The sequence below is a fragment of the Falco peregrinus genome, chromosome 4 (genome assembly GCF_023634155.1).
Source record: "Falco peregrinus isolate bFalPer1 chromosome 4, bFalPer1.pri, whole genome shotgun sequence".
In the NCBI taxonomy this organism is placed as follows: Eukaryota; Metazoa; Chordata; class Aves; order Falconiformes; family Falconidae; genus Falco; species Falco peregrinus.
This window is the reverse complement of record NC_073724.1, coordinates 9,303,248-9,316,909: the sequence shown is the minus strand read 5'-3', so window position 1 is coordinate 9,316,909 and position 13,662 is coordinate 9,303,248. Positions and strand designations below refer to the sequence as shown.

The 13,662-nt window shown below is 42.4% G+C and overlaps 1 protein-coding gene across 2 annotated transcripts; it reads right to left on the bottom strand.

Moving 5' to 3' along the window:
- POU1F1 (POU class 1 homeobox 1) lies at window positions 1-13,079 on the bottom strand. Of its 2 annotated transcripts, none has more exons than XM_005236053.2 (7): window positions 12,938-13,079; window positions 10,080-10,145; window positions 9,023-9,140; window positions 7,756-7,997; window positions 6,160-6,324; window positions 4,672-4,732; window positions 1-333 (listed from the first exon to the last, which is right to left on the bottom strand). In XM_005236053.2, exons 1-7 carry the CDS (start codon window positions 13,077-13,079, stop codon window positions 120-122), a joined length of 1,008 nt encoding a protein of 335 aa, XP_005236110.1. In that variant the 3' UTR covers window positions 1-119. The 2 variants fall into 2 exon arrangements, with proteins under 2 accessions (XP_005236110.1, XP_055659263.1); XM_055803288.1 differs by having other exon boundaries at window positions 10,080-10,232; window positions 12,941-13,079.
- Between the last annotated feature and the right edge of the window lie 583 nt (window positions 13,080-13,662).

Here is a 13,662-nt window from a genome sequence, read left to right as displayed (position 1 = left end):
TGTAAGAGAAACAAGTGGGTGACTGATTTTATTTATTTATTTATTTATTTAATCCAACATAGTATTTACAGTATTTACAAAAAGCAAAACAGAAATCCACATTATACATTGGAAAATCTTTACCGGCATTCATGATGCTCCTTGATAATAGAACTAAAGGTGTTCTGATGTAAACTTGTCTTCACTCTTTTTTCCCTTTGTCTTCTGTTGCAAAACCAAACTCGCACAACTTCTTTCTCAAGATTGAGCCCCTCAGCCATCCTCATAATTTCCTGAGAAGAAGGCTTACTTTGTTCTCCAAAGTGCCTCTCTAGGGCTTCTTTGGCAGCGATACTGGATAAAGGGATAAAATTTCACCTTTAAAAACTTTTCTGACATATTCAGGCTTTCACCACCAGTTCAGGAGAAGGGTCAGGTAACAGCACTGAAGGTAGTGACTTGATTTTCCCCCTTTTTTTCTACATAAAGGAAACCCACCGAACTTGAAGTGCACCCTAGTTTTCTGCTGACATGAACAGCACGACTTCATGCAGAATTTCAGCACAGAGTAATTTAAAGGCAATTTGATTGTAGTTGAATTCGATGTAGTTTTAGTGGTAATCATGAAATATTTGTGGTTCTTGATGTTCTTTAGGAGATACAGCTACTAACTAGACATGAATGGGATCGCAGGAACTCGAACAAGCCTGAGCACCCATTCTGCCGCAGTCACAGCAGTGCCGTAGGTGTTCAGCAAATGCACGTCAGCGGGGTTACCTGGTTGTATCAAACCGTTTGGGTTTACAAAGGGGAAGAGCTCCATCGCTTACAATTTGGGAAGTGGTGTATGTTGCATCAAGTTCTGCATCTCATTTTGTCATAGAGAGGGCACTAGAGTATTTCTAGAAACCACAGATTAGGGCACGCTGATTTAGCAGCCATCACATTTTCTAGTCTGCTTAATACACTCCTCAGCCAGCAGTGACCAAATTCGAGTGGCTCAACAAACAAAACAAGTTAAGGCTACTGTCTTTTCTTATTGTCAGGTAGGATTTGCTTCCCGCTTGTGTTACAGAGTGTCTGTGACATCCCTGTGTGCCACCAGGACGCACCAGAGCTTCAGCAGCAGCTCTAATTCCTTTGGACACAAGAGGGCACTTCATGCCTTAGTCTGGAAACGAGGTGCAGGTGTTTCTGTTACATACAAAGTATCTGCTAGAGTTCTAGTTAGTTCATTATTTCATCTGTAACTTGTTGGGCTTTCGTTTACAAGTCAATTTTGCAATATTTACTGATGTTACCCAAACTACCTAATTAATTGCATGGTGTTCTGCACACACAGAAGTATAGAAACATCATTATTTTTGACTAACAGCTTCTTAGGCTTTAATCAAAGCATAAAACAAAATAGCTTCCACAAATTCAAATTAAGTTGTTTTTGCTCAGCGTGTGATTAACCTAATTTAGTTTGTGAGGCTTCTGTTTTACCCCTAGTTTGCCTTCAAACATCCATTAAGAATGGTTAAGAGCAAGGCTGTGGTTCAGATAAAGTCCATCTCCCTGATTAGTTTCAGGTCTTCAAACTGAGATCCTATATGCCCTCAAAGGAACAATTAATATTTCCTCACTAGATGGGATTTGGTCCTGAACTTCGCCTCAATTATCTGTGCCCTTGACAACCTGCCGTATTTGATACTCCCAGTGCACTGGGGTAAGATGTAAAAGCAGGAATAATTACAGAATGCTTAGTACGAGGACTGATTTTCACAATAGCTGTTAACTAACACCACCCAACCCCACAGTGTTAAATGAGCAGCCTTCAGTGTGCTCCTCTAGAGAGGGGGAAAACCACCCAGGACTGAGATGCTCTCAGCTCCCATGCAGGCCATACTTCATAAACTTGTGATGAGGTGTCCCTCAGGGGTCCCTATTGGGACCAGTACTGTTAAATATCTTCACAAATGACATAGACAGTGGGGCCAAGTATGGGCAAGGTTGTGGTGCTGCCACTCGTGTCCTTACTGGGCTTGTAGAGAAACTGAGAAAAGAAACTGGTCTCCCAAGAGTAAAGCTTCATCCCTTGTGAGGTGCTGTGATGAGCACGAGTTACGAAGCATTTCCCATCCCAAATTCACTCCTAACTGAGAAGCATTCCTGCAGAAGAATATATAGTTCAAAAGTCGGAGAGAAATCACATCTTCGTTTTATTCTGTATGTCAAAGGCAATATGGGTGACAAAATGCATCCCAGAGGCCTGGGGGAACTGGCTGGTGTAGTTGCCCAGCCACTCTCCATGATATTTGAAGAGTCATAGCAGTCAGGTGAAGTCCCTGGTGACTGAAAAATGGGGAACACTGCACCCATTTTTAAAAAGGGTAGAAAAAAGGACCCTGGGAATTACTGACCTGTCAGCCTGGCCTCTGTTCCTGGGAAGATCATGGAACAGATCTTCCTAGAAGCTATGCTAAGGCACATGGAGGACAGAGGTGTGATTTGAGACAGCCAGCATGGCTTTGCCAAGGGCCAGGCCTCTCTGACAAACCTAGTGACCTTCTATGATGGAGTGACTACATCTGTGGACAAGGGAAGAGCTATGGATGTCATCTATCTGGACTTCTGTAAGGCCTTTGACACAGCCTCCCACAACATCCTTCTCCCTAAACTGGAGAGGTATAGATTTGTTGGATGACTGTTCGGTGGATGAAGAATTGGTTGGATGGTCGCATGCAGAGGGTAGTGGTCAATGGCTCAATGTCCAGATGGAGATCAGTGATGAGGTGCCCCTCAGGGGTCTCTATTGGGACCAGTACTGTTAAATATCTTCAGAAATGACATAGACAGTGGGGCCAAGTGCACCCTCAGCAGATTTGCAGGCAACACCAAGCTGAGTGGTGTGGTTATGCCTGAGGGAAGGGATGCCGTCCAGAGGGACCAGGAGAAGCTTGAGAAGTGGGTCCATGTGAACCTCATGAAGTTCAACAAGGCCAAATGCAAGATCCTGCACTTGCGTTGGGGCAACCCCCAGTATCAACACAGGCTGGGGCATGTGGCACAGGATTGAGGGCAGCCCTGCAGAGAACAACTTGGGGGTGCTGGTGGATGAAAAGCTGGACATGACCCAGCAATGTGCACTCACAGCCCAGAAAGCCAATCGTATCCTGGGCTGCATTAAAAAGAAGCGTGGCCAGCAGGTTGAGGGAGGTTCTTCTGCCCCTCTACTCTGCTCTGGTGAAACCCCACCTGGAGTGCTGCATCCAGCTCTGGAGTTCTCAGCACAGGAAAGACATGGACCTGTTGGAGTGGGTCCAGAGGAGGGGCACAAAAACGTTCGGAGGGCTGGAACAGCTCTCCTGTGAAGAAATGCTGAGAGAGCTGGGAGTGTTCTGCCTGGAAATGAGAAGGTTCCGGGGACACCTTATTGCAGCCTTTCAATACTTAAAGGAGGCTTATAAGAAAGATGGGGACAAACTTTTAGTTGGGCCTGTTGCAATAAGAAAAGGAATAATGGTTTTAAACTAAAAGAGGGTGGATTTAAATTAGATATAAGGAAGAAATTTTATTTACAAAGAGGGTAGTGAAACACTGGAACAGGTGGCCCAGAGAGGTGGTAGATGCCCCATCCCTGGAAACATCCAAGGTCAGGCTGGATGGGGCTCTGAACAGCCTGATCGAGTTGAAGATGTCCCTGCTCATTGCAGCGGGGTTGGACTAGATGACCTCTAAAAGGCGCTTTCCAACACAAACTCTTCTATGACTAAAAAACAAGTCTCAAGCTGAATGCAAGAGAAGGTACGTGTTGTGGCTGTGGGACCATAGAGCAGCCTACATCTCCAGAAAGTGACGCTGCACATCAGGAATGATCTGTGTTCAAAGGACAGGCACTTCATTGTAATGGGTAGGGCCTGACAGCGCCAGAGGTGTGCCCAGAGGCAGTCAGTTTCCCTTTCTGTAGAATACTACAGCTCCTTGGAGGCCCACTGAGTGAATTCTTCACCAAAGCTTATACAAGTCTGGGATATCTAAAGGAGAAAGAAGTACCCTATTTCTCATTTTGCCTGTTTGGTAATTGTTTTTGTAATATGTTTTACCAGTCTACTTGATTTGCATATGGAGTTGAAGCTAGAGAGATGGTGGATGTTGGCCACCAGAGATGTGAGAAACAGAAGGTTCCCAGAACAGCTCCGTTTTTTCTTTCCCCTTCCGCTCATTAAAGTGTTTCTTTGGGAACTCCAAAGAATCCAGTGACAGAGGACAGGGACAGGGTTGCAATATTACATGTAAAATCTTGCCTTCAAACTTCCCAGACCTCAATCCTCTGACAAAATAATGCAAATTATTAATTAATTATTAAATCAGGGTGCTCTGATACCTTATTTACTATATAGATACCATAACATTTGGGCAGAATTGAAATAAATTATTTTTTTCATATTACAATGCGTTGTCATATGTTGAAAAAAAATTTAATTTGGAATAGTAGTATATTTGTAGCAAATTGGGGGGTTTGGAGGGTTAGGCTGTTATTTTTCACTGAAATGTTTCAAAACAGTGAAACATTTTAAAACACTAGCTTCATTAATAGAATTAATATTCATTCATTAATAGAAAGTAACGCTTTGATTCTGAACCCAAGAAAAAGAAGCATCTTAGCCAAATTGGTTTCTACTGTGCAACGCCCTAACTATTTATTACCTTATGGTGGTTCTGCGCTTCCTCTTCCGCTCGTTCACTCCAACTTTTTCATTGTATAAAGCTGTATTAAAAACAAAAGAAAACCTGGCAGTTACTTTGCACAGGGAATGGAAAACAAGCACCATCATCTCCAGAAAAAAGTCCCTATCTTTGAAGACAGAAGAAAGCATAACAGATAACGCTGCTCAATAAGAGCAGCACCACGCATAGGGGCACCTCTTTTTTTAAGATGGTTGGTCATTTTTTTTACCTCCAGCTATACACAGTTACAATCAAAACAGGTGTGCTGCTAGTAAAGCTGCAACCAGCAGCAGTTCCGTGCTGGTGTACATGTGGAGCTGGACTTCAGCCTCCTCCTTTGACATACCTGGTCCCTCCTGCCCTGCAGGGCACGGTCTGGCGAGACAGAGCCCATTTCCTACCCCTTGGCTACCTCACCCACTTTCCTCAGAAATACAACCCTGGCCCCCAACCCCATTTATACACCTGCCCCTTCCACACCACTCTCTGATGGACACGTCCCCCCTGATTTCTCAGGGGCTGCTGCCTGCCTGCATGGTCCCGCTCTGCAGCTGAAGCCTGTGCGGCTGCCCTGCTCCCTGGCACGAGTGATGCTCGCAATGTGCCAGCCGCATTGGGAAAACCTCTGGTTGCTAGCACAGTTACAGGGAACGGAAGCTTTCTACAATTTGGTTCAGAGGAAACTGAAGTGTGTGGCAGACAGAGCTATTTAACAACATTCCCTGCTGTTGAATACAATCACAAATCCCAAAAGTATCATTAAGATCATCTTTTTCTTCCCATGCTAGGCGAGTGCCGCACAGTGGTAGCCCCGGCTGCTTCTCAGCAGCGCAATTTACCCAGCTGAAAAGGCTGTTCTTTAGGGCAACCCATGCCCTCTACATTGACCAAACTGTCCTAAAATACACTCTGCCCAGTGAACCCCATGACTCTTCCTGCAACTGGAAACTCATCAGGCAAAAGGAAGGGAACCCCCTAGCAGCAAAAAGTTTGCACCAAAAACCTCTATGCCATGCTGTTCTTCCTCAGGGTTTTAAGACCACTGCCTCAGCTAAACTCAAATCCTTTCCCCCACGGCCACATTTCATAATATGCCAGAGGCAGGAAGGGAGAGTCCTTTGCCAGTAAAGAATCCCCGTTGGCTGCTAAATGGGCTGTCCTGCAGACCCTAGTGACAGCTCTGCCCAGTGCTACCGGAGCGGAGCTGGTTTGCTGGGATGGGACAGAAAGAGATTACTTCCAGTAGGCCAAGTGAAGTTTCTGCTCTCCTGTACCCTCCACACATTTAATTTTTCCCCTTCTTGCTTCCCCCTAAAAAGATAAACATTTAATACAAGCACACCTTAGTATTTAAAGCTGGTAAAACAAAAAACTTTAGTCTACAGAAGACATGTACTAGTCCTTCAACAGACATATGGGATTTTGTTTTCAATGCAAATCGATATGTAGAGGATTTTGGTTCTCTACCTCCTACTTGTTCTGCTTCCTCCAGCCACTTGGACAGGATCGATTTCAGTTTGCACGCGTTCTTAAAACTCAGCTGCAAGTTTTCAAACCGGCAGATAGTAGTTTGGCTGAATTCAGAGCCGTGCACAGCAGCCAGTGCTTCTCCAACATTGGTTTGTGTATAACCTGTCAAAAATGAAGAGAACAAGATCACTTTGGAGCTTTCTAGAAAGTGTTGCTAGTCATCCTCACTGCCTGCCTCTGTGCCAGAACAGGCTGGATCTCTTGAGATGCTGAACGTCTCACGAGGCAGCTTTTTACCTCCCTTTTGATTGCACTAGCTCTGCGTGTCTCAGTCTCAGACCTACAGCCCTTATTAACTTTGTCTTCCCTTGCAAAGCTCAACCACAGTTTAGTTTTCCTGTGCAAATTGCATTTTTCTCGTCAGAGCATCAAGCCCAGCTCGACAGGCTCTGTGTCATTTGTTTGCATCAGAGGGATTTTTGTTCCCTAATAAATCTGGGGTGAAGATGCGGTAATAATTACAGTGATTAGCAGCGTGTGCTCATGTGGGGCCTCACAAACCTTTCCATTGCTGTGTCTGACATTAAATACATGATATACAGCAAAACCAACCAAGTCGCAAATACAATTTTAAACCCTACATTTTTGTGTCAGTCCTTATGTTTACACTGCAAATGGAACACACAATCTCTCTAGCTGTTGAGATAATGCATAGATACCTGTAATAACCTTATAATCTTCTCACATTTTTAAAGCTAGAAAGATGTCCTATGTTGTAATGTAGTGCAATGTAATGTTACGAGTGATAATGTCAGAACTGCAGCTCCTCATTCAGAGTCCCCAATATGCCTAAGTAGGCTGAATCTGCAGCAGCTGGATGTTAATTTTTTTCAGTATAGTTCAGACAAGGGTGAGACAGGCTTTTACCTTGCAATGTACCTCTATCTCCTACAAGTGAGAAAGGCAGGCTCAGTCCACCTTGACCCTTGCCTAGGATTTCCAGTGAAAGACAAGCACCTCACCAGAGACTCCCTAAAGCAATCCATCTCACATCAGCCCCGGTAGTTACCAGACAGAAACAAAGATACCAGTTGCTGCTGTACCTGTGTCTTGACACAAGAAAATAAACCAGGAAGAGAAGCTTTCTACTGGTATGAAAGATTCGCCATGGATGTCATCCTCCTTGTATACTGAAATGGCACTGCAGCATCAGACAAAGCACTTCACAGGGAGGAGGGTGGGAGTGAGAGGTTAGAGCATGTGTTGCCCTAAGTTGCAGAAAATCTGGGGCTGTGCAAAACAATGCACCTGCTACTGAATGTAATTTAATGAACAGTAATAATTTTCTCTGCACTTATGACAAATAATTTAAGGGCACGGAAGTTTGGAGTCGCTTTCTGCATACTAAGCTGCAGAAAGCCGAAGTTCATTAATTCCGTGCAAGTCTTGTAGGAACGGAGAAAGTTTGGCAGTGTGAGGCAGGCTTAGAGTTACAATTAGACAACTGCAGAGGCTAAACCGTAAAACATTTAGAAATAATTGGGCTTTCACTGGAACTTTTCAGCCTTTTGTTCGCAGACATAAAGCACATACCCAGCTTAATTCTCCGCAGCTTAAATTCATTAGCAAATTTCTCCAGCTCCCTGATTTCAGGGGAGTCCATGTCGACGGGCTCTTCGACAGACTTGCTTTTCCTGCGGAACTCCTGCTTGAAGTCTGCGGCAGCGGGGTCGTCTGTCAGGAGGGACTGGTGGATGGGTGTGAAGCCGTGGCCCAGGGCGCAGGAGCTGGCACTCAGGGCGTGCTCCGGGAATTTATAAAGGCAGGGGGTCAGGCTACCTGAGCAACACCAGAACCAAAACTCAGTGCAGTTATGGTCTACCCACACACAATAAAAACATGCCTTTGTGATCTCATAATCCATGTCTGTAATATTTATGATAGAGCATACGCTAAAGTATCCAAGAGGGAGGATCTCCTAGGAGATACGGTCTCTCTTTTGTCCCATCAGATGAAAACCCACCAACAGCCACTTTCCACAGGCCACAGCCATCCTATTTCTTAGCAAAATATGATGCACTTTAAGATGATAAGTGGTCCAAACTTAAATAACAATTCAAGGTCTCATCTGGAATTAAGTGGCACAAAAAGATTGGTGGATCTATATAATTTTGAGTCATCTAAAATGTGCCAGACTATTTTCTGGTACAAAGAATATTTCTATGTAAATCCTATTTGATGCTTGGACAAGATACTATCTTGGTTTAGCTTTAGCATAAAATTTGTTTGAGGAAACCATACAGGTAAAAGCTTAAAGGAAAAAAACCCAACCCAAACCCAGAATATATTCAGAATGATCATTCTGTCTTAAAAAGAAATTGCTCAAGGACAAAACAAATTCACCTAATGCTACCTTTTGTTCACAAATGTCAAATTTAAAAAGCAGATTCAGTTAAGGGCAAAGACTGGGGTTTTTTTTGCTAGATATTGTACATACAGCTAAAGAGCCTCTGACCTGAAGGGGGGGAAGAAAATCACGGGAGAAAATAATATTAATACTCTTCAGTGTAGCTGGAGTGGCCAGCAAATTCCAGGTTCTTGGAACATCCTTCCCCGTTTCCTAAATTACACAAAACTTCGTAGCAGAAGTCAGAACTTCATTAACCTCCCACCCCTTCCTCCATTTATTTTTCTTGTCTTCTCTGCTGTGATTGCTCTCAGCAGCATTGGAGGTTCTACCGCATAAGAATATTTTATACACTTCACACAGGAAAACCACAAAGAAACCCCAAACAAACAAAAAGCCCACAACCAAAAAAACCCTCACAGAATAAAGGAAGAGACTGAAAAAGAGAAGGACTTGCTTTGCAAGGTGCTGACGCTGTTCACCACATTGGGATGCGGCATGCTGCATGTCTGTAAGATGCGACTCTGGGAGAGACTTGCTGATAGCATCTCTGGAGTTGCAGGCTTGATGCCTAAAAAACATCATCAACAACAAAAAGAGTAAAATAAGAAAGGAGAGAAATGAAAATTATTTATTTTGGAATGAAGTGAACTTCTGAGTAATACTTTTTTTTTTTTTTTTTTAATACCTACGCACTTTTCCCAGGGATCTGAACAGTACCAGGAATGTTTGCAACAGACGCATAAATGCACAGACTCATAAATGAAATAGGAGCATCTGGACATTTGTACACCGTGAAAGAAGTCTACACTCTGTTTGTAAAAAGTCCCTATGCAGATATATTCATCTATGCTGACTTACTCATATTAATCCTTAATATTAATTTCCTTCATTCTTAAGTGAAATAAAATGCTGAGTTTGATTTTGGATTATCTCTAAGACACAACTATTTCCTCGTAGTCGCGTTAATTTGGTTCGTGGCATTATCTCATTGACTGCTACTTGAACTTGTGTGGAATAACAGTTCCTCTTGCTCAGCTGGGGACATGGAAAACTGAGCAGGGTGTGAGCATAAATTTGTAAGTGTAAAAGTCCACGATCATGTTTATGATTTGCCTGCTGAATTCAGCTATCCTTCCATGATGCCACCGTTTTATTTTATAGCTCCATCAGGGCTCCATCACCCCCGGTACTGGTAATACACAGGTATATTGGGTACACCACTCCTGGTCCCTCAAATATGTTGATTGCCAAGGGAAGTGGACATAGGTGAACAAAAAGAGTGGCACCCCAGTCTTGTAGAGAGAAATAAGTAGCAGATTGATTTCCTGAGAGATGTAGAGATTCGGGGAAACTCTGGGCACTGATCCCTAAGTTCCTAACGCATTTTCTTGTGCCTTAACCCCCATCCCATCTTCTTTAAGCGACTGTCTTGAACTGGTCCCTCTAAAGGAAAACTGACCGAAACCAAGATGCTAAGAGCTCGCCCAGCTGAGGGTATGTCCCTTACCTGCCATCACCCCGTAGGTAGACGGTTGGTTTCCATAATGACAGGAAGGCACAGAGTAATGAAGGCCTGCCAAAGAGTTTCCCAGGGTCGTCACGGCAAAGCGGATACAGGAGCATATAGGAGGTTGGATCAAAGACAAAACAGATAGGACCGGTAAGAAAATGTGCGAGGATTCACGACACAGCCTTGAAGTTCAGAGGCAGACGGTACCCCTGTACACAGTATTTGTGTGCATGCAATAAGCATTTAACTCCAGGCCACAACCATCAGGTTAACGCTGCTGGAAGTCCAGATGCTTGGCCAGGTGGCCCCAGATGAAGACTGTCAGTATAAATAACGAGGTACACTCTGAGCCAAGACTAGAAATGGTCATGCTGTGGTCTTGATGCATTGTTTTTAGTATAATCTATGTTTATAACCCAGTTTACACATACAGTTGAGCAAGGGAAACATTAAACTCTCAAGGAGGAGACAAGTTCCTCTTCCCACCCAGCTTCCACACACCATTTCGTTTAGTCTTGCATAAAAATCTGCTCTATGTTCCCAGCAAATGGATTGACTTGGCTGTCATGCAAACCCCCCAGTGCAAACAGGCACATGTTATGCATGCCTAAGACCTGGGTTTCCAATACCAGAAGTTCGGGGACATTCGCTTTGAGGCATCCAGAAGTCACATTTTCTTATGTGCCAAGTCATCAAAAACATTTCAGGGTGCTTTGGCAGAGTGGTAGGGAAACAGGACGATAGACTCTGGGCTCTTCCAAAAAGTTAGGCCTAAATCAACTTTTTCCATCATCAGCACCAACAAACCCACCGCTAATTTATCCCTGGTGTTTTCACAGCGGTGTTTCAGATTTGTGCCTGAAGAATCAGGTGGGTTTTTGCTGAATGCAAAAAGAGATGTGGCTGTGGCTCATGCATAAGTAGGCACAGAAATGCATGTACTGTCCCCTCTAACAACTGCTATGAAACATATTAAAAATTCATGTTCTTAAACATTCAGATACGTAAAAATGCATTTTAGAGTGCACAGTCCTGTTCAAAACTATCATTAATTAGGGATTAGAATCTCCGGGTTTTTACAACAGTAATCATAACAGTAAAATGTCCGGTTTAGATACACTTACACAAATATAAAACCTACTAAAACAGGCATGCTCATAATAGTATAAATGCAAAAAAAAAAAAAAAAAGATCTCATTAATAATACTAATGCATTTAGAGCAATGCAACTTTTCTGCTAAGATAAGATCTAAGTGCTTACCTGTGTTTTTTCCTATTGTGTAAAAATTATAATATATGGATTACAAATAAAAATATAATTTTCAACTTGCAAATAAGGATTTAAAATCAAATAGGATGATGCTATTGAAATTAAATAATAAAAAAGTGTAGAGGATACTGCAGAACATCAGCTGTATGACATGGTATTCAAACAGAAGTATATTAACCGATATTTTCTGATGCACAACCATCACACACAGTTTTTAAAACAATCGACATTTAATATAAATCGTTCTTCAAAATTCTTTCACATCTACTTTGTACACAAACTCTCCTTAGATGATTTCAGTAGCATGGCGTTATTACAATTTCTGAATCTATGTATGAAATTTATAAACCCTTACTCATTATAGTTACCACCCTCTGTCACTGCTTCTGTTCTCACAGAGTCACCCGCTAGATGTGGTCTTGCAAACAGAATTCCCTCCGACTACAGTAGTATTTGTCCTTGGCTGGTAACTATGAAATATCAAACGCCAAATCTGAAGCAGACAAGCAAATGCTTTTGGCTGACTGTCATCATATACTTTTCATGATGAATAAGACGAATCTAGAAAACACTGCTGTGATACAGATACATAAATTTGGTCTCATGCAAAATTTAAATTCTCCTTTTCCCTACTCCTGCTGCTAACCAACAGCCATAATAGGATATTTTGAGCCTCCTGCTTAATGTATAAGATCCTGTTATCTACCACTAATGCTCAGTTTTCATTACTTACGTTCTTTTTCTTATTATTAAGATGTTTTATTACCTACGCATTTCAGAAGGCGGCTAGTTTCTTGTTAAGACTCCAAATAAAATCCTTACATTAATGCAATTTCAAATAAATCAAAACTATTTCTTTTTCTGTTCCTGAAAGCTTTCCATCAACAATTACTGTATTCCAGAATCCCCCTTCTGCAGGCTTAAGGCTGTAAGAAAGCTTTCTTTCTCTCTGTGTCCCTCTCAGATAGTTCAGTAATTACATACTCCTGGTATTTAAATGCAATTAATTGGTTTATATACACAAACAGACAAAATTCCAAAATATTGATGAGGCTTCTGCTACCAATTTTTAACATCCCACTTAAATCTTAGCCTTGATTCAGCAGGCAATACGCTTTGTAAAGCAATGTTTTTCCTTCTTGAAAGCTTCCCAAAATCATATTTAGACCTGACCTGTTTAAAATACATTTTCTATTTAAAGTAATTAATATTATTTTAAACTGTGGTTACATAAGAAACAAACTTTTGATTAATCTACATGACAGCTGCCATTGAAGACTATACAGTTGTAACAACAGTGACATTGTTTGAACCTTTCTACATTAATGCATTGGTAGCACACTTGAGCCTAATCTTGTAATAAACTTAGAGAAAGCTACAAATTTAGCTAAACCATGAACATTTGGGGTTTTCCTGATTCACTCATCATGCAGTTTTCTGAAAACGCTCCTACTTTAATGTAGTCCCAATCTCACAGAGCACTGATACCGAACAGATTAAGTCTCACAGGCATTGAGGAGCACATACCACTCCAAAAGCGATAAGAATGAGAGTTACTGAGCATGAGATTATCTTTAAAAAGTACCTGTTGACACAACATTGGTGGCATGGTTAGAAACCGGCAGGCACTCTGCAGCGCTGTGATGCATTATCAGAGGCAGAGAGGGAGAAGAGTCAGAATTCAAGGGTACAAAGGTGTCAGATGAAGCAAACGCTTGGCAAGTCATACCCTCCAACAGGCAAAAGAGCCGCCTGCCCCTGTTTTCCAACAAGAACAGATCCTGCGCAATTAATGGCAGCTCAAACTCTATTCCAGGCTTTTTACCTGCATATACATATACAGGAGGGCTCCAGAGCACAGGGAGGTCGTGTGCAGGTATTTATACCGCTAGGAAATCCCTTTATCCATTTTAATGTTCTTTTCCCAGCAATATTGCTATACTGCTATAGAGCCTCCTTCCTTCCCACACAAACACAATACGTGTCCAATTAATGGGGGGGGGCGGGGGGGGGGGGGGGGGCAGGGGGAAGAAGAGGGAAACCAGAGACATGATTTGACAGATATTTTCAATTAGGTCTTTTGTGAAGAACAATGACCAGGGAAAAAAATATAGAAGTATCGTCTCCAAAGTCAGTAGCAGTGAGACAGGTATGTTTAATACTAAGCAGGTTTCTACAGTAAACACCTGCCCCCAGAATCTCATCTGGGCAACTGTCTGGAAGGCAACCCAGCTGAGAGGTCAATCAAAAGTCTGCAAAAGTCAAGAGCATATAGCAAAATAATCTAAATTAACCTAATTCCCATCAGTT